Below are 25,994 nucleotides of genomic sequence, written 5' to 3'. Positions count from 1 at the left end.
ATAATTGATAAAGAGATTTATAATATTTTAAATGAGGACACCCTCTTACGTAAAAAAAGGGAAACCAGAAATGTGGAAATCCTACGCGCCCACAGTTTTAAAATTCACTTAATAACCACGGCAAAATCCTTTTAAAAAGAAAATTTTTTTTAAAAACTTACGCAATAGATGTGGAGGTAACTCATCTGGTGACCTGCAATGTGGGCAATTGTAGCCATATTCTGCACACTTATCAGCTTGGTCTTCTGTTTCAATTTGATCACAAAGTCCATGCAACCATCTACAGTAACAACAGCTCAATTTAAATCTTTTTTTTTTTCACAGGTGTCAGATCGCTTAAAGGTAGAAATACAAAGAAGAGCACAAAAAAATAGGGCATTAACCCTGGTGGGTTGCAAAATTTTATTTTTTAAAATATCATAAAAAAAATCGAATTTTGTTTTGTTTTTTTTTTTACATTTTGCATTCAGAGCTCTGATAAAGTGCATTATTAATGCACAATAATATTCAAAAACATTATAGGAAAAATATTTAATGACAATTTAGTCACTGAATAAATAAAATCATAGTACTTATACAATCATAGTCGTTGTAATTAAATTGCATTATTTAAATAGACTAGCTATGTATTTATTAAGTTTTAAAAGTACTTGCATTTAAATAAATTTAAAAGTAGATAAATAATAGAAACATAAACATCAAAGAGCGTTTTAATTGAAATATAGCTTAAGGAAAATTATAATTTGAAAGTTTCATGCCACTTTTATCCACATTTAGTTTATTTATTATTTTGTTTTTATCATCAAATAACAGTTTACATACATTCCTTTTCAATTATATCACTCAATAAATCCTACCTTATCAATAAAATTAGACTTTAAAAATATAATTCGATTGTGTAAAATAGAAACTTGTAGTTTAAATAAGAAAGACTCTAGAAGGAAAACTGGGCGCAAGAACTCTAGTTAAGTTAGCAGAACTTACAACAACAACACAATTAGTGAACTATCACCTAGGTAGCCACATTCCAATATCCCTAAGTGCCAGCAGTCGACTTTAGTCTTTAGCATTTTAAGTTTTATTTTAATGTTTTTTATATAATGTTTTGAAAAATGTAAGAAAAATGCCTTATTACCTGTCAGTTTTAATATAATCTGTTGTTATAAAAATAGCAGTAGTTTACAAATGTAGTCTCTGTTTAGAAATGCACTCGTCTAATTTTTAAATTTCAGCCCTTTAAAAAAAAATGAAATTGAAAATACTCGGTGAAATGATACCTTTCACATCTGCCACATTGAACAATCAAATCGTTCTCTTCATAATACTGATGGCACCAGCAGCATATTCTGAAGCTAGCACATGGACCACAGAGAGTATAATTTAGTTGCCAATCGCAGTTAAGTCCAGGTGACTTGGAACCACATTTAGTACACACAACGCACCTACAAAAAAAAAATAATAATAAATAAATAAAAATTATTACACTTTAGCATGAATCATAATTCTAATCAGAAAAAAATGAGCATTCAATTGCATAACAATACCGTGACATTAATTTCTTTAAATAAAATTTCAAAAAAGTATTTAATAGTGTGCATAGCTAAATATTTCAACAAAAAATAAGCACCTTTTAAGGTCTTTTTAAGCACTCAAATATTTTTAATCACTTTCCAAAAAAAATTATAATTAAGATATGTACAGTAATAAAAAAATTTTCTTTCTATTGTATAAAGTTCTTAATTTATAAGCATAAAATCAACAAAAAGTGTTTCAAAGATTTTACATAAAACTTTACATATTTCTGATAAATAATGCAGAAAAAATTGTAAAAATCATATTTTTTAATATAATTGTAAAAATCATAACCACCTTTAAGGGCTTATAAAGAATATAAATCAAAAATAAGCACCTTTAAGCACTTTTTAAAAAAGTTATGCATACTGCTTGAAATTATGTTGAGTCAAATTACACATAGTATATTCGCACAAGAATCAGAATTAAGTAAACTGCAGGCATGATGATTTAAAAGTGCTATAGACTAAGTCTGACACTGACATAGATGACAACAGTAGACATTATAAAATAATATAGCTAATTCTTAAGCAGTATTCAAAATATTGCAGGGAATTTTAGTCAAACACTATAATAAATTTAAATTGACTGCAATATTTTCTATCCAAACTTTATTCTAGTTTTGTTTACTCAACTAAGAGAACTTCATAATTGAACAGAAAAATAAAATTTACTGAAACAAGCTTGAATCTGTGCTCAGATGAATAAAAATTTGCTTATTTACACAAATATGTGACAAACTATTTGCATAATTGATGTTAAAATATAAGTTAATGACATTCAGTACGAATAACAACACTAATTTGTAGGATTCACACCAGCAATGAAAAGTTAGTGGTCCAATAGGACGATATAGGTAGTCATTTAGTGGACAAAAAACTTAATGCGGTAGACGAAATTGAGAGAAAAAAAATTGAATTTAACAATAACATAATTCACGTTATGCTACACAACAAAAATTATTAATTGCCATCTAAAACACGTAAAAAAATTAGGTTATTTATCCCAAGATAGTATGAAATTAAGTGAAAAAAAGCTAAATTAATAGATTCAACATAGAGATTAAAAAGCTGGGACCAAGTAAATAAATAAGTAAGGAAAACAGTAAAAGTAAGAACGAACAAAATATTGCATTAAAGATAAATTATCTAAAATCATAAAATTTTAAATTAAGTCAATTCTAAAGGAGCAAAAATTATTCTTTTATTGGTGAAATATTACGCTGTCAGTACATGAATGCAAAACATAGCACAAAATGTAAATTTGACGAGATAATTTAGCATTTTTGTGCCAGACACTATTAGTTAAATTCATTAGGATGAAACACATTAGAATTCAACACCAATGAATTGAACAAAAAAATGAACAAATTTTTTTAACTGCAAAAACTACTTTTTGGTACTATTTAGTTAATTCCAAACATAATTTAAGGCAACAAATTAGTCGCCCATGCGTATGATCCCTGCGGCAGTATTTTTCGGGCCTTCTGCGACAAAACTATCTAGCACTGTTACCTTTCTGTAAGATATTTTCAATAATAACAAATATGTATGTCACTAGTTTAAGGTAACAAAAACACTGTGTTCACAAAAACCAATTTTTTTTTTTTAAATTGGATATGTAGTATTTTTTTGATTCTAAATATTATGGGGGATATTCTCACTTTTTGTTGGGGGGGAGGCACTAATTATTTCCTTTATCGCATTTAGCAAATCACCATGACATTAAATAATTACATATCATGAAATCTGCGGCAGTAATCACAAAAAAAAAGCAGATCAACAATGAAACCACGTGAATCAGTCTCTTCAGAAAGGGGATATTCAAATGCATGCTTTGTTTCAAGATTTGATTGTTGAAATAAATTATATTGTATAAATGACAGGTTTTAAAAACTATGTGGAAATCAAAAGCAATAATTGCCAAAAATACAATCAAAATGGATTTACGGTATCCGCATAAATTGAGAGCTGCAAAAAGTGATTATCTAAATGCGCATTTCAAATTTTACATGTAAATTTCAGCAGAAAAGCAAACCAAAATTTTTTACTACCCAAAAGGAAAAGCTTTCTGCAAGAACTCTTGTAAAAGTCTACTACAATGTAGCCATGTCGCAATTCTGTAATGGGGGGTGTTATTTCAGCGACATTTGTAGACAAATGTGGCGACAAATGTCATTGTACAGGCGTGAACCCTACTCATTTGAGTTGTTCCCAAACTTCCAAGGAGAAATAAGTTAAAACTGAGTTAACACAATTGTTAATTACCATTTGCACTTCCAGTTACCCTGAGGAACTTCTTGTAAAGGGGGATCTAAGCAATAAATATGAAAACTAATGTCACATTCATCACACAGCAAAAGGCGGCCTTCATCGTGAGGTTGGCCACATCCTTCACAAACAGTGCAGTCCAAACAACGCCAACCCTTTTTCAACACAACCAAAGTCACCTGAAATGTTAAAGTTATTAATGCAATTTCGATACTTTTAGGTAAAATAATGCAATTAGTGCAGAAAAAGTTCACAAGATGCTAAAAAATAGTAATGTGCCTGCCACACATTAAATTCACATTTATAGACTATTCGAAAGTAATGGATAAGTTATTGAAGTTAAATGAAAACTATTAAAATAAATTAATTACCACATTTATACTGTAAAGTTGTTTGAAAATAAATCTTTGAATACTTGTTAAGTGTAGGCACGTTAGCTTATAAAATCATCCACAATATAAAATCAAATGTGATTCAGACAAATGTGATTTACGTGGGCAAGGAGGTGGATACTGTACAATCAAAATTTTTAAAAAAAATCTAGACAGAACATTTAAAAAATGTGTTTCAAAAAATTTCTACACTAATAGGAAATATACATAAGTAATAAAGATAAAAGATAAATAAGAGAAAGAATTATATAAAAAAAAACAATATTATCATACCTTTATACTAGCACAGTAGGAGTGATAACATTGGCCACACTGAGCACATGCAACCAATTTGCCTTCTTCCCCTTTGCCGAAGCTACCGCACATTACACATAAATCCTGAAAATGATGCATAAAAGGTGAGATTAAAAAAATAACCAAAGAAATCAGTAAAGAAACAAAAGTAATTGGGCAAACTAATTTGTGATTTTAATTAATAAAACCAAGCAATATTAACAATATTAATTTGTTTTAAAAAAAAATATATTTTTAAAAAATCAAATTCTTTAATAAAAAAAAACTATTTACAGAAAAATAAGTTTATGTAATTAAAAAATTCTTTATATGTTGGTGAATAATTTCTTAACTTAAAAATTCCATTTTGAATGCAATTAAAGCCTAGCTTTATTTATTTTTTAAATTTCAACTTGTTTTGCAAATTGATTGATTAACTAAAAAATTAAACCATGCATTTATTTGCTCCGTACAGTAAGGTTAAAAAAAATAGGACATTTTAATGAGACAGAATTAACTTTTCAGAAGATTTGTTGCGACTTATCTATTATTGAAAATTAAATATTAATGTTTCTAAACATTTAAATCACTAACTGATTTACTAATTTCAAAATATTTTTAAAAATTAAATGGCTGATTAGTTTAGTAAATATCAAGAGTTGATTTTTAAACAACTTTGAATAAACTATTTTAATGTTTAGTATCCATTGAAGGGATCGTTAAGAGACAAAGTCACATAAATGTTTTTGAAAAACTATTTATTTTGAAAAAACTATTAAGATTGTGCAAAAAGCAAACATTTTGCAAAAACTATTAAAAAAAAAAAAACAAGAAAATTGAGAAAAAGAAAAGGGAATGACAGAAGGAAAATAATTAACATTAATTCATTAGTAATTTTATGATTTTTAGTTTGAAATAAACAAAATTACTACTATAAAATGGCAACGCAAAATAAATAATAATAATAAGATACAGTACAGAACCCATTATCCGGAAATCAGAAAACCGAAAAACCAAAAAACCGGAATGAAATTCGCTAAATTTTCCAGCCATTTTAAAAAAAAAAAAAATTTTCCTCATAAGATTTTAAGATTTTTCTTTCCTTTTTGAAAGATGTTTACCTAACCATCATTTTGGAAATAATCATTAGTGTATTACTTCATCGTTTTTTCTTCTTTTTAGGATTATTTCCAATTATAATTTTTTTTTTTTTAGTTGGGTTTAACAATAAAAAAACGGCTTTTTGTAGCGATTCAGAAAACCGGAAAAATCAGTTATCCGGAATAGCGATGTTTCCAATCGTTCCGGATAATCGGTTCCCTACTGTATAACCAAAGCTATAGTTGCTTTATTATTACTAATTTATGGAACATATCGAAATAAACATTTTGCAAAATATTATACACAGTTGCTTATATTATTTTGTTCCATGAAAAGTACAAAAGGCAATGTTAAGATACCTGGCACAGAACAAATTCATCTGTGGCAGCAGCGATAACCATTCTGTTATCCTCGGTTGGATCGTCATCATCAATTTTATACTCTTTCTGTGAAAACAATTGTGACTGCAAAAGAAGAAAAAAGACACACAGAGTGATTAATCTTCCAAAAAGCTGTAATTGTATTATAAAATGCAAACATTTACTGAAAATTATCATAAAACTCAAGGTAAACTGTAAAAATAACACCACTCTTTCTATTTCTGTGCACAAAGATGCATCAAAAAGTATAAGTGAATTTTTAATAGACCGTTATTTAAAAATCAAAGTTCTGTTAAAATGTATTAATAATGCTCTATCTTATTCAAAAACAATATAAATTAAAGTCACCAATATTTTTAAACTAAAATGGTTAAAAATATTATATTATTATTATAAGCTAATCGTGAAATCATAATTGTTTTTGTTCAGTTCAGCACCCTTGTAAATTTGTAAAAGTGAAGACCCAATTCGTCAGTTAAATATCAAATGAAGAAAAAAATTATTTACACCAGGAAACATAGAAAAAATAATAAATAAAATAAAAATAAATAAAATATAAATCTATTTTTCCAAATGACTCTTGATAAAACAAGACTCTCTGCATTGTTTAAGAACACAAATCATATATTTAATATGTTTTAAAAGTACTTGTGTTTAAATGGACATAATTAAAATAAGTTTATTAAACAGCAAATAATTTTACACATAGCTAATGAAAAGACATAATCTTTAAGTTTCCTATCACTCTTTTTTTACATTTAGTTTAATCATTTATATATTTAGTCCAATATTTTTAGTATTTTTAATCAAATAACATTTGACGAACAATATCCAAACTCACTATTTCCCGGTAATAATATAATATAGCTGAACCATCATCTTTAAATATCCCATAGATTGCAATTTGAGAGGTCTGGGTTTTTTAAGAGACAAAAATAAGAAATAAAATTCCCTGGTTTTTGGTCAGGAAAAATACAAAGGTCCCTGCATTTTCTCTGTTATTTTAGCTGATTTTTGAATTCCCTGTATTTTCCATGTTTTCCCTTTTCTCTCCCTGTGGAGTGACAAACCTATGGTAGCAAAAATTAATTTTAATAATCTAATTCATTAAAATATTAATACATTACTTTAGTGATCAATAGAAATCAAATTTTTTGAAATGAGTGATATACTGTAATAGTTGGACTGTACCTAACAGGGGCTAAAAACCATCGTAGCTAAAAATTTAAACTGAAGCCAGCATGACGGTTTGGCCTATGCAATAATAATTAAAAATTTCAGCAATGTTTTTTTGCAGATATGGGAGTGTACAATGGTGTGGCCTTTCTACCAGAATTAACTGTAATATGATTACCATGGGGAAAAGAACTTCTTGTCCTTGCAGCGATTTTAATCTTGGCTTGGGAGGTTTCTTTTGCCTTAGTTCTGAACTGGTTCTTCTACTTGGAATTTTATTACTTGCAACCTTTAAACAGAACAAGAAATCATAAGATGATTAAAAATTACATCAGATAACTAAATTAAAATTTGAAAGAATTTTGTCGATTTCTCTTTAGTAAGAAAAAATATAAATTTAGAAAAATAAGAAATTTGGCAAAAATAGTTGAGAAGACATTTATTTCCAAGAGAAATTGATGCTTTGTTGATAATAATCATAAAACTTTAGCACGAAAGATAATTTAATAAAAATTTTACTTTAGTAACTAAGATGATTAAAAACTACATGAAACAACTAGTAACATACATATAAATAGGATGATTAAAAACTACATATAACTAATAACATACATATAAATAAGATTATTAAAAACTACATATAACAACTAATAACATACATATAAATAGGATGATTAAAAACTACACCAGCTAACTAAAATAAACTGTGAAAGAGTTTTATCTATTTCTCATAAGTAAAAAAATATATAAATTTATAAAAGTAAGAGTTTCGGTAAAAACAGTTGAGAGAACATCATTTATTTCAAGAGAAATTAATGCTTTGTTGTCAATAATCATATAGCTTAAGCTCAAAAGATAATTTAATAAAAATTATAATTAAGTAACTAAGATGATTAAAAACTACATATAACTACTACTAAAAACTACTAATTAAGTAAATATGATTAAAAATTACATCAGCTAATTAAAATAAAATGTGAAAGAATTTTGTTTACAGTGACCTCTCACTTATGCACCACCTCTTTTATGCACCTTTTTCACTTATACGACGATTTTTATAGGTCCCAATACATTAAATAGGAAAAAAATGATAAACATCCTTTGTTTATGCGTCGCTCTAAAAGTCAATTTTTCAATTATGCGTCGAAATTTTAGGCTAACATTTTAATTTTTTAATCCCTTAAATATTTTTTCCTTTTTAAAAAAAATGTTTTAAATTAAAAATGAAGCAAATGAGCAATACTTGTTACAGATGAAAAGAAATATATGTTGTTAGATCCTATTGAATTTGCTTCCCCCTGTGACCTTTTCATTTTTGCTGTTTCGGGAAAGACATTCTTTCTAGAATTTCGAATAGGGTGTCTTATCTGTAACACCAACAACAATGAAAGCTTATTCATCTTTTAGAAAATGACCATTCTTCTTGTCCAGAGGTTAGTTTTACTCCCATGCTGTTTTCTAGAGAAAAAAAAAGACACCTGGAATACGAAAGATGAAAAAGACCGCGATCATTTACTTGCAGTCAGATGGACATTATAAGTTATAAGTAAATAAAAGGAGGAGGTGTGTTTAGTGACATTAGAAATCGAACAGTTATTGTGCAGCATATTACGACGTCAAGTACTTTTCTTAGAAATTTATCATGTGATGTCTCACCCCCTCCCATAAAACTCAAATTTTTTTGTGAAGAAGTGTTCATTTATATCTAACTAAAACTTGTGGACGATGAGAACATGGTGGATAATACAGACGAGGATGATAAAGTTCCTCCAAATCACACAACAGTATTGGAAGCTTTAGACACTATTCGTGATTATTTACAATTTAATTTTGTTTCTGAAACTCCCCTTTATCCTATTTATATGAACTGGAGGAAACTATTTTTGAAATACGTAGACAAAAACAAATACAAACATGTATTAAGATTATTTTGTAAGGAAATAAATTGTCTTAAGGTATGTAAAATTTTTTCTTTGTATAATTATAGTACTAAATACCAAAAAAAGTATAAATATTAACATTTAATCTTTAGNGAAATTAATGCTTTGTTGTCAATAATCATATAGCTTAAGCTCAAAAGATAATTTAATAAAAATTATAATTAAGTAACTAAGATGATTAAAAACTACATATCACTACTACTAAAAACTACTAATTAAGTAAATAAGATGATTAAAAATTACATCAGCTAATTAAAATAAAATGTGAAAGAATTTTTCTTATTTCTCTTTGATAAGAAAATTATAAATTTATAAAAATAAAGAGTTTTGGCCAAAATAATTGAGAGGACATCATTTATTTCAAGAGAAATCAATGATTTGTTGTCAATAGTCATGAAACTTTAGCTCAAAATATAATTCAATAAAAATTATGAAGTTACTGAAAAAAAATTAGGTTTCTTACAGTATCATTGACACAATCGGATTCTTCGGATGACTGAGACTCTTCGTTTCCAGATAGAAAAGAATCTCTAGAACTGCCTTGAAAAGAATCTTCAAAAGAAAAAAAAAAATCTTTAAATTTAAGGAACAAAGAAAACTTTAATAAAACTAAAAGAGAACAAATACAAAATATTGCTAAAAGAAAACGATACACAGTTCCCTATTGCCTGGCAATTTTAAGCAATCAATTTAATTTTCCTGTCCAATTAATTTTAATAATAATAATCATTCTTTTTTTTTTTTCAATTCTATAGTCCTTAGTATACTTTAGCTTTCTCCACAATAAAGTTCCGTGTCACTCTGTGTTCAGACACAGCAATTATTTATCAATATACTTTAACAGGGGTCTGTCTAGGTTTTTCTGAGAGGTACCTATTTTGTGAAAATTTAGACATAATTAGTGAAAAATTAAAAATTATATTAAAATATCAACACAAAAATATGGATTTATCGTTTCTTAAGGGATACAAAAATAAAATTTTAAGAGAAAGTATTTGGTGAAACTACCGTTTTTCCTAAAATTGAATTTGTGAAACTACCGCTTTTCCTAAAGTTGAATTTGTGAAGGTACCGCTAAACGTTAGTAAATTCGGCCTGGATAGACCCCTGTTTAACAGCAAAATAACTTGGGCCCTCATTGGTCCAATATTCATTAATCTTAGCTCAATAAAGGTTCAAAGGGCAGTTTTTTTCTAGATATTAGCCTTATATAGAATTGACCAATTCATCCTATATTTTACAGCCACTTTNAACAAATAATAATTAGCAAAAAAACTAGTTACCAAGAAATCATAAAAAAATAACAGTTATTGTTAAAAAAAAGGTAATAGTTAATAACTATAGAAAAAAGGCTAACAATTAATAACTAGCAAAAAAATAACTGTTACTAACTAATAAAAAATTGGTCGAAAGAAATAATTAATCCCTTAATAAATGTGCTTTTGTTGTACTTATTATTTTATTTCACATTCAAAATTATTTTTTTTATTGTGTGCCGTCAAATTTCGAAATCGTTAAAAGTGTGCCGCACCAAAAAAAAGGTTGAGAATCACTGATCTAGATAACCCAATATTGGTCCCCTAGGTACATGTTCTTATAGGATCCATCCTCATTTTGATGCCAATTAGGGTCATGGTAATATTTTTGCTAGGGTTATAATGTTAACTGTGAATTAATTTAAAGCAAGCAATTGCTAAAAAAAGTTTTTGTTTTGCATTTTGTGAAAGAAATAATTGCAACAGATGTAAAAATTAATAACTGTGAATCATATTGCCTACTTCTTTCAGTTTTCATAATAGTTATTTCGCAGGTTTATTGCAAAATTCTGCTTTGACTTGGGAGAGAAAAAAAAACTCATTATTTAAATACAATTCCTTCGCCCTATTTTATTTCATAAAAAATAAGATTCCTGACAATTTCAGATTTTACTGGTTACTCCTGAATTTAGAAATTTCGTATAAATAACACATTAACATATTTAGAAGAAAAAAAACATATTACAGCTGTTAAAACAAAATTATTTGAAGAAAAAATATTAGTTACAGATAACAATTAAAATAAATTTTATATAATTATGACTTTTTTTTTCATTGCCATCCACTTCAAACAACACAAAATATTTATAATAACTGGAACAAACACTAAAACAATTTTGATTATTAGAATGTAGTAAGCAAGTACTCTTATCATTAAAGTTTTACCAACGAGAATTCAGCTGAACAAAATCCTTACTAAGTCAACTTACTCCTCCATAAAATCATCTTATGATTATTATTGTCTCATCATTTATTAAAATTACAAATAATGAATGCAATAATTACATAAAAACTATTAATTTTATACTCTCTCATTTGTAAACAATTTTTTAAAAAAAAAATTTGATAATAAATACAGGCAATAAAATGAAAATAAAAAAGAATTAAGTCAGATATTAAGAAATACTAAATTTAAGTCAACAAATACACGAAAAATAATATTTACTTACCTTTTATATGATGCTCTACATATGTGTCATCAGTAATTTGATTCTAAAATAAAAATAATAATAGATTTAAATTATTGTATAGCAATAAAGTAATCATAATAGTATTTTATTCTAAAATATGTCATAACTTATGAAGCAAGATTAAATAAAAATAAATTTCAGTCAAAAAAAGAATTTAAATATATTATATAGCACAATATGTCATAAACGGAGATTATAGTTATCAAAATACAATCATTATTCCCTTATTCTCCATTATTACACATGCCATTTTGTAGATTAAACGAGAAAAATTTGTTTTGTAAAAACTTAAGAATTCAACATTTCTCAAAGAAAAATTAAATAGTCTATGTTAATGATTGCATTTTCAAATCAAAACAAGAAAAAAACCATTATGCCATAAAATGGAGAAATATATATCTAAAGCTGCTGCCGAGAGGAAGGATAAAAAGAGGTCTTGTCTCAGGCAGGGAAAGTGGGTACAAAATTTATTTAATAATCGTAAGAAAGAGAACAATCACCAAATGTAATACAAAATTGTTGTGCTCTTCAATAAAATAGGGAAAATCTTGCCAAGTAAATCTGTAAAATGTTTTGTTTTAGAGGATAAGGGATATCTTAATAATTATAATTGGTCTATTGAATAGGTCGAGGGAAAAAGTCTTTCTCATGAGTTAGTAACGGCAAAAACTTTAAAATGCTAATTATTGCATAACTTGCAGCCAAAAGTAGATTAAAAGACAGGATGTGAATATTAAAGTGTGTGAAGAAGAGTTTTATTTAGAATAATAAATTAAGAAAGAAATTTAGATAAAGAAATAACATAAAAAGATTAATTGAAGCTTTTTATGCTACATATAAATAAGATTTTATAAATGATGCCATATGTCTAAGGTCAAAAAAAAAAATTTTTTTTTGAAAATATATAAAGTTTAATGAAAAAGATAGTAAAGAAAAGAGAAAAAGCCTTGTGTAAAATGCATTTTGGGAAACAGCAATATTCAGATTAACTACAGCAAAACTGATGCAATATTCAGATTAACTACAGCAAAACTGACAAAAAATTCAGATTTAACATACCCCAGAAGTCATACATATTGGGCATACATAATCCATAGGATTTATTCCAATTCTTCTATCACATTCATCATGAATATACCTAAAATAATACAACAAAAAAAGCTGAGCAAACAAATATTTATTTTAAACAAATTAATCTTTAATGAATACAAAATAATATCACCATATTGCATACATTTATTCTTCAAAACAGAAGGGAAAAGTTAAAACAATTTAAAACAGATGATAATTTGAGAAAAAACTACACTACAATGCAAATAGTATAACTAAAATTGAACAGCCTAAAATACTTTAATCCACACATCATTTATATAAATAAAAAAAAAAGCTACACAAACTTTGTAACTTGTACTACATAATTAATATTTTTTGTTATCATAAATACTATTTACATAGTAAAAAGATTCTAAAATATATATTAATATTTTCATTTTTGTTTCAATATATAAACTCATATTTTTGAAATAATAAATTACTAAAAAGGAAATAAAAGAAATTATAGACCTACTTCTGACAAATAGTACAGTGCTTCATAGCTTTTCGCTGACTAAATTGCCTATAGGCTTTTTTACAAAGTGGGCATGCAATTCCCTTGTTACGCTGCTGATAGCAACTATCACACACTGTGAAATTCATATGCCATCTTGAGCTTGGACCATTCCCTGGGGTACGCGCACCACAGTCACCACATTTCCTACAAGCCTGCAAAAATATAAAAACAGTAAATAGTCAATTTTTTCGACTAATAACATATTTCCTCTCCTATGTACTGCTCTTAGATATAATGGCATTTTTACAAATTGGGGCATTATATAAATTTTTAACTAAAAATAAATAAAAAATTACATATGAATGCATATTTATTTAAGGGTGTAAATTTTCTTTTAATAACTAAAAAGAACGAAGAGTTAAATCAAAAAACTAGCATTGAGATTGAAATTTGATATTTAAGATTACATATTGTATAATTAGAACTTTAATAACTGCCCTTAGATTTTATGGTGAGCTGTTGCATTTTTAAAAATTAGGACATTGTATAAATTTATAAATAAAAATAAAATTACATATGAAGGCATATTTATTTAAGGGTGTAAATTTTCCTTTAATAACTAAAAAGAACAAAGAGTTAAATCAAAAAACTAGCATTGAGTTTGAAATTTTATATTTAAGATTACATACTGTATAATTAGAACTTTTAATAACTGTCCTTAGATTTTATGGTGAGCTGTTGCATTTTTAAAAATTAGGACATAGTATAAATTTTTAAGTAAAAATAGAAAATTACATATGAATGCATATTCATTTAAGAGTGTAAATTTTCTTTTAATAAATAAATAGAACAAAGAGTTAAAACCAAAAGCAAGAATCGAGTTGAAATTTAATATTTAAGATTATATACTGTATAATTAGAACTTTTAATAACTGTCCTCAGATTTTATGGTGAGCTGCGCATTTTTCAAAATTAGTGTATTATATAAATTTTTAACTAAAAACAAAAAGAAAATTACGTATGAATGCTGTGAAATTTTTATTTGAGGGAGTAAATTTTCTTTAAATAAATAAAAAGAACAAAAAGTTAAACCGAAAAGCTAGATTTGCATTGAAATTTAATATTTAAGATTACACATTGTATAATAGATTACACATTGTATAATTAGATGGTTCTTCTTTTTCTAAGGATTAGTATTAAGACAACATAATTTAATTTTTCATCAATGGGTGCCTCTTTATGAAGTTTTTTCCCTTTACAGCATCCTGTTTTTACTTTATTTTATTTATTTGATTCCAGAATAAACCTTACATATACCACAAAATTATAAGCATAAGGCCCTGTGACCTTCATACAGCCTCAAAGTTATTTGATTTTCTTTCTTTTTGTGACAGCTGCTCTTTTTTTTTTTAGAAAACAAAATTTAAAACTCTCTTTTAAATTATGTAATAAAAAAAATTAGGAAGAAAAAAGATACCTACATAACATTTCCAGCCACTCTTTGGAACCGAAGACAAAGCAGGTTTCAGACAAAAAACATGAAAACCTTTATCACACGCACTGCAGATGAGCATTTTGTTATTCATATCCTCAGAACGTCTAAAATATTTAAATACCAATATTACACTTAAATCACTTATTGAAAACATAAAAACAAACTATAAGCATTAACATCAATATATACATATTGTTCCCCTTCAATAAGCCAAAATTCAAAACCATAAACTTTTCTGTATCACAATATAATGCATATATATATATATATATTGTAAGCTGATAATCTGATGACAAAAATATTTTAAATCATTCTTGAAAGATTCTGGTACATGTAAGTTCATTTGAACTCACTTTATAGATTTTGGTTTGTGATTTGATTCATTTTTTTTATTTTTTTTTTTATTTTACTTGCGTAATATGTTTGCTTTCGTATATATTTTTGACTTAATTTGTTCTTTTTTCGTTTCAATTTTTTTGAGTGCTCCTAACATTAACGTATTGATAAATTTTGATTTGGCTATATTGATACAATATTAGAAAGCACTCCTTTTTGTGGACTTAATCGTTTGAGCTGATGCAGAGATTAAATCTTTACATTATTTTGTTTTCTGGCTTTTTAATAATTTCTTTTAAAAAATAAAAAAAAAATATTTAAAGATTTTTAAAAATATTTAATTATAATAGTTTTTTTTCTTCTCTTTTCCACGTTTTCCCAATATTTTTTAACTTCATTCATTTATTCATGCATGCATGCATGCATGCATGAATGCATTCATACATATTGTTGCATTATACATACATGCATTATACATTCATATACATTCATACACATTGCATTATACATTCATACATATTGTTGCATTATGCATGCATACATCCATACATACATACATATGAAGAGCTTAAATACCACAGTATACTACATAAGACTTTGAAATCATAACAATTTTCATAAAAAATATTAATCAAATACATAACAAAGCTTTATGAAACAAGGTCAAATTTATTTTAAAGCAATTTCAAACATAATTTTGATTTTTTTTTTACATGAAGCAAAAGGAAAATTTGCTTACAATATATATTTGAAACAATTTTCCATCAACTCACTAATTTTAAAAAATTGTTAATCTTAAAAGTTTTTATTTGCTATTTTTATAGTATTAATAGAAAAAAAATGAATTTTTAATTGAATCTTTCCTTGAACAATATATTTTCTTAGATTGTATATACAGTCGGACCTCTATTTAACGAAGTAGCTAAATCCCGATAATAAGTTTGTTATTTGGAAAATTCGTTAAATAGAAAATCATCTTTTGAAATACCTAAACAACACAAACAGGTTTTAAATTCATAAGCACTAGACCTAATTAAAATAGCAATTGATAAACCTTTATCTTGTAAACTAGTATTTACTATTTATTTTATAAATCTTAACCAGAAAAGAAAACTTCATGGAAAGCAAGAATAGAGCGAAACATTATCCAGTGTTACACTATCATGCTACAAACATTTTCAACTAAAAAAAAACTACATTTATGTATAAAATTTTAGCCACATTTATTATTAAAGTAATTTTAGACATACATTACCACATGCATTCGTAAGTTTAATTGCTACTGATAAAATCCGTTCATTTTGTATAAGTTTTTCGTTCAAAATGCAAACAAAAAGGGAAAGGGACTTTCTCTAAAAGTGGCTTTGAAAATTAATTCAAGGTCATTTATCCCATAAAATGCATTAATAAGTTTGAATTGTTCAAAAATATTTTAGGAAAAGTGGATCTCAAAAAAAAATTTCGTTAAATAGAAAATTCACTTCACTATTCGGAAGTTATTTTACAAATAAATTTTTAAAATTTTCTCGGTCCCTCGAAAAAATCGCAAAACAGAGAAATTCGCAAAATGGAAGTTTGTTAAATAGAAGTCCAACTGTATTTTAGTCTCTGAAGTGCTTAAAAATGTTCAACCATAACTAAAGAAGTAAAAATGTGAAAAAAAATGTGAATTCCTAAATGAGTACTTTACTTTATAAAAATAAAAATTTTTTCTTTGTAAACAAGGAAATTTTAATACAATTTGACTTCTCTTTTTTCATTCAGTGAAAGGAAAATTTACCTTCAACATATAATTAAAGCAATTAAATTTTTATTTTTAAATGAATTATAAGAACAGAATTAAAAAGAAATCTATTATTTCATAAAGCAGAATTACTACTAAAATGCCTGGCATAAAATACTTGCCTACAATTCTGACACACTTTGCAGTCTAGGCACTGCCATCCAGCTCTTACATCATGAGATGGGCTTATAGATGGATCCATGCAGTTTCCATGGTAATAACTGCCGCAAGATGTACATAAAATTAATTGCGACAAATCCCCACTTTCATGACAAACCATACAAATGACACCTATAAAAATGGAAAGTTAAAAACAATCTTTGACTAACAAAGAAAACAAAACATTTGGATATAAACAGATTTCTATACCAGTTGACATTAAATTTTAAAAATATATGCAGTCAAGCCCCACTACAGTGAGCCGAAATTTCGGTCACTATAACCGGGAGTTCACTATATCCGTAATGCAAACAATTTTAACTCATTTTTGCAAACCCTTTTATTACACATTATTTAAATAAATGACCCATAAAAAGAAATACAAAAATGATTAAAAAACAATATGTAGTAACAAAAAAATGTGTTAACTTTTATTTTTATTACTCTTCATCCTGCGTACAAAAATTTAGGGACGGCCTTTATTTAGGGATGGAAAACTGAGACTTTCTCTTTTTGAGTTTAATTAATTCTAATAGGTTATAAAATACACCGAAGATTTATTTAAACTATTAGTGAATTTATAATTTTTCTCGTTTTCCTGAGAAACAGGAAAACTACTCAATAATTACAAAGGGGTAAGTGACAGCAAAAATATATATTATAACATGAGATATACAGGACAGAAGGCTACTACAGCTCAACTACTCTCTTGTTAAAAGATGTCTCTTTTTAACAAGATCTTTTTACAGTTACGGTTACAATTTAATTAACAATAAACGCTGCCATCTATCTGTGGTTCAACAAGTATTTCCACAGAGACAGAAGAAGCAAACAAGATAAAATGCTTATGACTACATTTCACTCAATAGATGGTTTTAAAAGTCGGTATATGTATTTTATGTAGAAATTTCAATATTACCAAAAAATGAAGGGGAAAAATCAGTCGAAGACAGAAAAAAGTTTATAATATCCAATTTCCTCTCTTTTTTTGGTTCACTATATCCGCAAAAAATAATATTATGTGTATAGCAAAGCACGGGAGCTAACATTTCGTTCACTATATCCGGTAGTTCACTATAAGCTGCCAACATGGATAGGAAAAAATCCAGTAGATTTCATGAAATAATAGAAATTTCAAGATAATTGTTGCTTAATGTACTAAATTTTTTACACATAGGGAATTTTAGAGATTTTTATAGACATTAAAAAAAAAAAACTGCAACATTTTCCAGTTATGATAGACATTTAATATACTTGATATGTTATGCATAATGTTTACTCATAATTTCGAATATTAATGGGCATTTAATTCATCAAAGATAGTTGAAAGATTTTTTTAAATTAATTTAAAAAGACAGTTCTGAATCAAAATAACATTTTACAACAAAAAAAGTTTTGAACTGATTTCTATAAATGAGGTTCGCTTCATTATGTATCAGTAATACTTATTTAAATATTCAAGCAATAATTTGCATAAAAATTCTATTTCAATAGGGATTTTTTTTAAGGAACTCACTCAATTTTAGGAAATTTTCTAAAATGCTCAAAAACCAGGAGAATTATAATTAAACTGGTAGACCAGGAGAAACTGGCAAAATTCAGTAGCTATGTGAATTAATTGAAGGAAATCTTATTTCAAACTCTTTCATGCTTAACTACAATTTAAGTTAAACATTTTTATTTTATTTTTAAATATTTAACACTAGAAAATAAATTTTTGAACTATTTATTTAATAGTTTTATTCATCATTAATATGAAATTTAAAAAAAAAGTACAACTATTTTTCTGCCATTGAAGCTTGAAATAAAATTAGCGGATAAAGTTGTGGCATCTATTAAAGAAGATGATTACACTATAATAGAAAATAAATTTACGATGTATGTTGTTTAATATTTCTTACCAAAGGAAAAGGCATGCTCTCGGTGGACAGAGCAGATGATTTTGAAACAATTGGCATTCTATAATAAGAATATAGAAACATTATGAACAAAAATATAAACAGGTTTGCAAAACAAAATTTACATTTCTACAACATAAAACTAATGTGAAGAGAATAATTACTTAGTTTTATAAAAGTTTCTGTCCACTCATGTAGAAAGAAATACTGTAAACTATTTTATGATTAATAAGGAATTTAAAAATAAATATTTCAGTGCTGATTTTTTCTTTTTTGTAAAATTTTATATTTGGCTACATATTTTATGCGTATTAGTAATTTGAATTTTATTTAAACTATGTTAATGGAATCAGCCCCAGATTCTCAAAATATCGAAAAAATGAAAACAAAATAACAACAATCTTATTCATAAAAAAAAAATGGAAAATTACTCAAAGTTAAACGATCTAGAATTAAAGAATTCATAAGTATCAGAATATTTTATTTTTGTTTATTATTCCAATTGCAACTGCAATTTGAAATTATGAGCAAATATGTTTTGTATTCTGTCATTTAAAACTACAGAGTTTAAAATCATGTAAAAAATTGTGTATCCCATATTTCAAAATTTGTTTGACTCAAACAATATAATTTTTTTAAAAATATGAAAATTAAATTAGTAGAAATTATTTTAACACAGAATCTATCTTTGAATAAGTTAATTTGTTTATTATTCCAATTGCAACTGCAATTGATCAATTTAATTTAGTGTTCAATCACTCAGAGAGAAAAATAGAAATAATTATATTTTTAAAATTATATTTCTCAAAAATTATTTGACCAATTTTGTTAAAATTTTGTATTTGGTCATTTAAAACTACAGAGTTTAAAGTCATGTAAAAAAGTGTGTATCTCATTAATTTAAAATTTGTTTGACTCTAACAATATAATTAAATAAAAAATATGAAAATAAAATTAGTAGAAATTATTTTAACACAGAATCTATCTTCGAATAAGTTAAATTTGAAATTCTGTGCGAATATTTTTGGATTTACTAAGCAGGATATCTATTTATACAAAATTTGCGAAAAGTGGTAAAAACATTAAGAGGTCAAAACTTTCAGTCACTCTGCTGAATATACTTATTGGACCACATTTTCCAGATTGCAGCTACTTCCACTTAATGGCCAAAAATCCATTTAAAAAAAGTTATGTCAATTCAGCGAAAGTAAGTTTTTATGTTTTTTCTTGTAACACTAATTAATAAACATGTCACCATTACGATTGACAATTAATTGGTGATAATCCAATCATAAGAAAAAAAGTTATTACAGGTGATATCTTTTTGATTTTGTGCACTGAATGAATTTAAAATAGTGCGCATACTCACCTGTAATGCACCAGAAACAATTGCACATGGATAGTGATAAATCTTAGTGCAGTCAGAGAAGCAGCATTTTACTGAAGCACCATAGCGATGACATTTACTACATTTCTGAAATAAAATTTTCAAAGTTTGCACAAAATAAAAAATAATACACATAAATAAAAAAAGAAATAAGAATTCTAATTCAGAACTTCCAGCTTCATTAAAACGAACATGTGACTGAATAAAATATAGGTTCAAGAGCAAATAAATAGGTAGCACTAAGTTTAGAAAATAAATAAATGTGTTACGTACAAATTTAACTATATCTGCCAAGACAGAAAGAAACAATTTTAGCAAATTTTACTAAATAATATACAAATTACTCTTTATTTTGGCAGTAATTCTACGAATTTCCATATGGATTTTAAAAACTAGATATTTCAATGATATTACAATACATTAATTTCGAGTTGCTGCACTAATGAGTCTTTTTTTTATTTTTTTTAATATGCTTGATTCGAGATGATTAAATTGTAAATACACGTAGTGTTACCATTAGGTTTCCTGACAGTTATCAGAATGTATTACTTCATAGTTTTCAAAATCACAATATTTTTAATAGAACGATATTAAAACATGGAACATTTAACTCTGTGGGAAGAGTAGATATCAACAATGTCAACCTTCATCGAAAAAAAGGTACCTCAACATAGAACCACGTAAACGTGTCTTATATACTAAGGAATTGTAATTGTATTTTTGTAGTGGTAGATACACTACATGCCCATTGAACTAACTTAGTTGCAAAATTACTTTCCAACATGGCACTCCATTAGTGCCAGTTTACTTGTAAATTCACATAATTTTATTGATCAATTTTTCTACTGGAATCACTACAGACTTTTTCACTACATTTTAATGTATTTCAATTATAACACGAGCATTTGAGAAATACTTTTTGGCACTCTTGTTTTGCAACTGCTTTATTGTAAATCCAAGCAGTTTCTTAATTGTTTTTTCGGCAGATATTTCTACAGACTTTCACGTGATTTTTCAAAATTGCTTTTTAACCCTTTCGTCCCGAATGGAATATATAACCAAACTAAATTAAACTTTATTCCCTAATGGACAAACAGATAATAATTTTGCATGTTTTTTTATATATCTAGGGTTCTTCAGGCATTCTAGGGTTACTTGGCAACACTCTCATATTCATAATGGCGGATTTTTGTTTTCGAGCACACCAGTCAACCTCGTTTTAAGTTTGCGTATTTTCAGAGTTTTGAGGCAAATACAACTATATTTTTGCCATATTCTGTGTAAAAAAGTTATGTTAGTTTTTATTAATAATTGTACCTATTTAGTATCAGATTTAGAAATTTTGACACATTTTGTTTCATGGGACATATTGTCCCAATCGTATTTACCATTGGGACAATATATCCCAGTCGTACTAACCAGTGGGAGTTCTCCCACTGGTTAGTGATAAAATATCCCATTAGTGATAAAAAATATTATGAGACAAAATTTGAGTTTTTGTTTTGATTATTTAATAACGACAACTCCTGGTTTCTATGATCTCTCGTAAGACAACTTCTGGTATGAATAAATAGCTTTTATGCATTTGTATAATTTTCCTTATTTATTCTTATGCAATACATAGGTATCACAATATTCAAGGGATTGGGACATATTATTCCAGGAGATTTCCGGGAAAGCTTTAAACTCATAGTATACTTACTTTAATATGTCAGCATTAACATAAACTTTTTTTATACTTAAATTTTAATGCAGAAAAAGTCGGGTCGAAACGGTTAATAAGACAGTAATATTACAGCATGCATATTGACACTAATTTCTTTCTTTTTTTCACAAATTAAAAAATTTCTGGATTTCTGAGGCTTCCAGAATAAGCAGTAAATTGATTTTAAGTGATAAGAATAAGCAGTAAAGTGATTTTACTGCAGACTGCAGTAAAATCAATTTCAATCATCAATAAATTTTTTACAATCATCCTATAACATTTGCCAGCTGACTTGAAGTGAAAAATAACCAGAATGTTAGAATAGAAAAATATAATAGAATATCCATAATAATAAACGCAATGATTCAGACAGAAATCTTTAACAGATTTTTCTTTCTTAAATAATACTCAATATAATATGAAAGAATAAACATAATTATTTTTTCCCCTGTTCAAATTGAAATTGTACAATTTGAAACCATCAACTAACCCTTAAATATTCAACAATAATATAGGGTAAATACAACATTAGAATTAAAAGAAAAGAGAGAGATACCTGAAAAGCAGCAGTGACAACTGCTTTATCAACATTAAACAATTTCTTCTCAAATGTCTTTGTTACACCCTCGGACCAAGCTGCACAATTGAAATGAGCATGTAATTCACCTGAAAGGATATCAAAAATTAAAGATGACAAATAATTAAGGACAAATACTTTACATCTAATTTTAATTGCATAGATTTAAAAAAAATTTCGTGTCTACCAAAGAATATGAGGAGTTGAAAGTACAGTACGCAAAATAGCAAAATGGATCATTCTTAATAACTTTTTATCTATTCATCGGATCTTTCTGTTCTAGGACTCAATCTTAACGGTTTGAGGGGGTGACCTCTAGTTTTAATTAGGGCAGACGATATCTTAAGACAAGAAATCAAACACCAAAATGTACTTTTTCTGAAAAAACATAACTTTTTTTCGACGTATTTAGATTTCTGAACCCCAAAATAATGGAAATCTGGGAAATTTGGTCCCAATAGCTTAGTCAGGAGTGTGGTTCAAAGTTTGGACCCCTTATTGCTAATTTTACTTTTGGTGTATTTCTTGAACTTTTAAAGTAAATTGAAAAATTCAACGATAATTGATTGAAAAAAAAATGTTTAACTGTCATTTTGGAATTCTCTATTTCTGCCAAGGTCTTGTTTTTATGAAAATCTTTTCATAATTTTGTAAATCTGAAATTACCTTAGCACTGGATTGTTTCAGTCAGGTTCCTGTTTTGGTGAAGATGTGAATATAATCTCCTGCTTTTGTGAAAAAGTATACAACTTGTGTCTGTTAAGCAGTTGTAGTTTAAAATTATGTATATAAAATATCAAAGACTTTGTTTTTCAAAAAAAATACTTAGTTAAGTGTACATTTTTAAAATGAACTAAACTGTTAACAAACCATTTCTAAAATAAAATATTAATAGAAAGATCAATTAATAAACTAATTTACAATTGCTGTTTTTGAAATAATTTGCTGTTTAATTGCTGTTTCTGAAATAAAATACTATTTGAAGTACTTGTTACCAGGGGTCTGTTTAGAAGAAATTTGGGTTTGTTAACAAACCCTTCACAAAATATCTTTTCATAAAAACAGACCCTTCACAAATTTGTTTATCTTCATTATTGTTTTGTTTATTGAATAAACCCGGAGGAGAAAAAAAGAAAGACGGTTCAGAACGAACTAAGTTTGCCAAGTTTCCTTAAGTTTAAATTCCAAAGAAAATATTTCTACTTTTACAAACATCGTGTCTTCATTCTTATTGATATTAAATGATAATTTTTTGTTGTAAATAAATAATTGATCAATTTATATTTATTCAAAAAATTAATTAATAGAATATTATATAAATAAAAATTAATTTCTGACAATTTTTAAAATAAAATATTATAAATTTAAGAATTGTTTAAGTTTACTTCATGCGCATGGGTGCAAGTTGGAAAAAAGGCCAAGACTGAAAATTTTTTGACTGAAATACCTAACATACGCAATACCCCCTCGACCTATGCAAACTATCTAAGAAAGCTTTACCATAATACATCAAGTTTAAATACTGTACAAAAAATATTTATTCATCTGTCTTTTGATAAAATAACAACAGGACATAAGAAAGTAGACCAATAACGTAGACCTAAAAAATATTTTTAAGGACAGAAAAAAAAATTCCGATTTCCGTCTTTGAGTCAGTCTTGTTTCCGTCCGCGGACATTTTCGAAAGACGGAAATCCATCCTGGGGACGGAAGACTTGCACCCATGTTCATGCGTAACAGATTAAAAGTGATACATTACTAAGCTGTGTTATTTAAAATACGAAAATTGAAATTATTAAAAATGTGAGTGATTTTGTTTCCATTATTCGTCCTAAATAAATATTCTGCGTTGAGCAGTATAGGCAAAATACCAAATATTTGTATGTTGCATCTCTAATTTAGTAGCAGCAATTGTTGAGCAGAATCTTGTATCTATTTGCAATTTAAAAACTTCTTGAAAAGGCTTTCAGCAATTTTAGCAATAACAGGACCCCATTCGCGCAACTTCACAAAATCAGGATCCTGGTTGAAAGAATGTGACTTAACGCTTATTTTATATTCGCAAATTATGAGTAGTTTTTTTTCACAATTTTACAAAAACAGGACCTTTCACAAAATGTCTGGACAGACCCCTGGTTACTACAATAAAATACTTTATGAAATGTTTGCTACTACAATAAAATACTTAATGAAGTGTTTGTTACTACAATAGAATACATTATGAAGTGTTTGTAATTAGAATAAAATATTTTGCAAAAGAATATATTTTTACAATAAGATAATTTATGAAGAGTCTGTAGCTACAAGAAATATTATTTGAAGAGGGGTCTCTTTTTATAATAAAATAATCAATGCACTGTCACATTTTAACAATAAATATTTTGTGAAGAATCCAGAAAAAAAATCTGATGGGAAGAGGCAGTATAAAAGGAACGTATTTACCCTCTACCATAATGAAGCAACTTCAACAGTGTCATAACACAGAATAAAATAGGGAAACAGGTACAAAAATAGAAGAAAATGCAACAATGAGGAAAAAATATTGGATAGTCGTTAAAAGTAGATGTTAGGCTGTGATAATGGGCTGGGGGTTCAGCAATCCTATCTTTAGCGCTGAATACAGACAGGCATTTGGTAAAAAAAATTGATTATTCAGAGTTTAGTAAAACAGTAAGTTAAGTTAACTTATGACATACCATTTGTTTCAAAAATATTTTTAGATTCTGGAACAGATTTAAACCCTGTCACTTCAAGCTCTTGTATAAGGTCACTCATAATTGTTGGCCGGTCTTGCAAATTTTGCAATGATTTTGATCTCTGAATTTTCATCTGTTCCCTGTAAAATAAACATTAATATTTAAAAAATCATTTTAGAATATTACTTTCTATAGAATACATTACTATTTATAGTGAATATTATAATCATCAACAGTGATTCAATACAAGAAAAATTACAATAAGTCTTCAATAATCAGATATTATTGCACAGTTTGAATTTCAATACCAACAGCTGTCAGCTCTAAATTTTTGCTAACTAATTACTAATTTTAACTAATAACTAATTACAAACTTTACTAATTTAAACAAACTAATGTGTAATAAGTAGAATATTTCACAAAAGAGACATTTCATGTTTTTTCTTAATTAATAAAGAAAAATAAAACAAAATAAATTTTTTAGCACTAGTACATTCACGAATAACCATTATAAGTTAAAAAATTATCAGAGCATATAAATATTTAAAAAATTGCATTAAAATACAATAGAAAGTTCTACATGCAGAATTATCAGAACTTAATAAATTTTTAGCACTAGTACATTCACGAATAACCATTATAAGTTAAAAAATTATCAGAGCATATAAATATTTAAAAAACTGCATTAAAATACAATAGAAAGTTCTACATGCAGAATTATCAGAACTTCCGTAATTTTTCCAGATAGATAAATAAAGATAAAAACATACATTTCTCAATAAAAAATAAATAAATAAAG

General features: G+C 26.7%; 1 protein-coding gene across 11 annotated transcripts in view; it reads right to left on the bottom strand.

Annotated features, from left to right (window-relative positions):
- Positions 1–25,994, bottom strand: part of LOC107452250 (histone-lysine N-methyltransferase 2C) — a 156,375-nt gene that overhangs the window by 111,259 nt on the left and 19,122 nt on the right. For all 11 annotated transcript variants that reach the window (XM_071187063.1, XM_071187065.1, XM_071187066.1 and 8 more), the window contains 16 exons: positions 25,196–25,335; positions 22,479–22,588; positions 20,200–20,304; positions 18,834–18,891; positions 16,896–17,064; positions 14,641–14,758; positions 13,178–13,371; positions 12,670–12,748; positions 11,590–11,632; positions 9,568–9,656; positions 7,343–7,453; positions 5,968–6,072; positions 4,508–4,612; positions 3,840–4,021; positions 1,278–1,442; positions 162–280 (listed from right to left, as the gene is read on the bottom strand). In XM_071187063.1, coding sequence (XP_071043164.1) covers positions 162–280; positions 1,278–1,442; positions 3,840–4,021; positions 4,508–4,612; positions 5,968–6,072; positions 7,343–7,453; positions 9,568–9,656; positions 11,590–11,632; positions 12,670–12,748; positions 13,178–13,371; positions 14,641–14,758; positions 16,896–17,064; positions 18,834–18,891; positions 20,200–20,304; positions 22,479–22,588; positions 25,196–25,335 — 1,892 coding nt within the window. The remainder of the gene's footprint in view (positions 1–161; positions 281–1,277; positions 1,443–3,839; positions 4,022–4,507; positions 4,613–5,967; positions 6,073–7,342; positions 7,454–9,567; positions 9,657–11,589; positions 11,633–12,669; positions 12,749–13,177; positions 13,372–14,640; positions 14,759–16,895; positions 17,065–18,833; positions 18,892–20,199; positions 20,305–22,478; positions 22,589–25,195; positions 25,336–25,994) is intronic.

This window comes from Parasteatoda tepidariorum, chromosome 10, assembly GCF_043381705.1.
Source record: "Parasteatoda tepidariorum isolate YZ-2023 chromosome 10, CAS_Ptep_4.0, whole genome shotgun sequence".
Lineage (NCBI taxonomy): Eukaryota > Metazoa > Arthropoda > Arachnida > Araneae > Theridiidae > Parasteatoda > Parasteatoda tepidariorum.
This window is presented reverse-complemented; position numbering and strand designations above follow the sequence as displayed.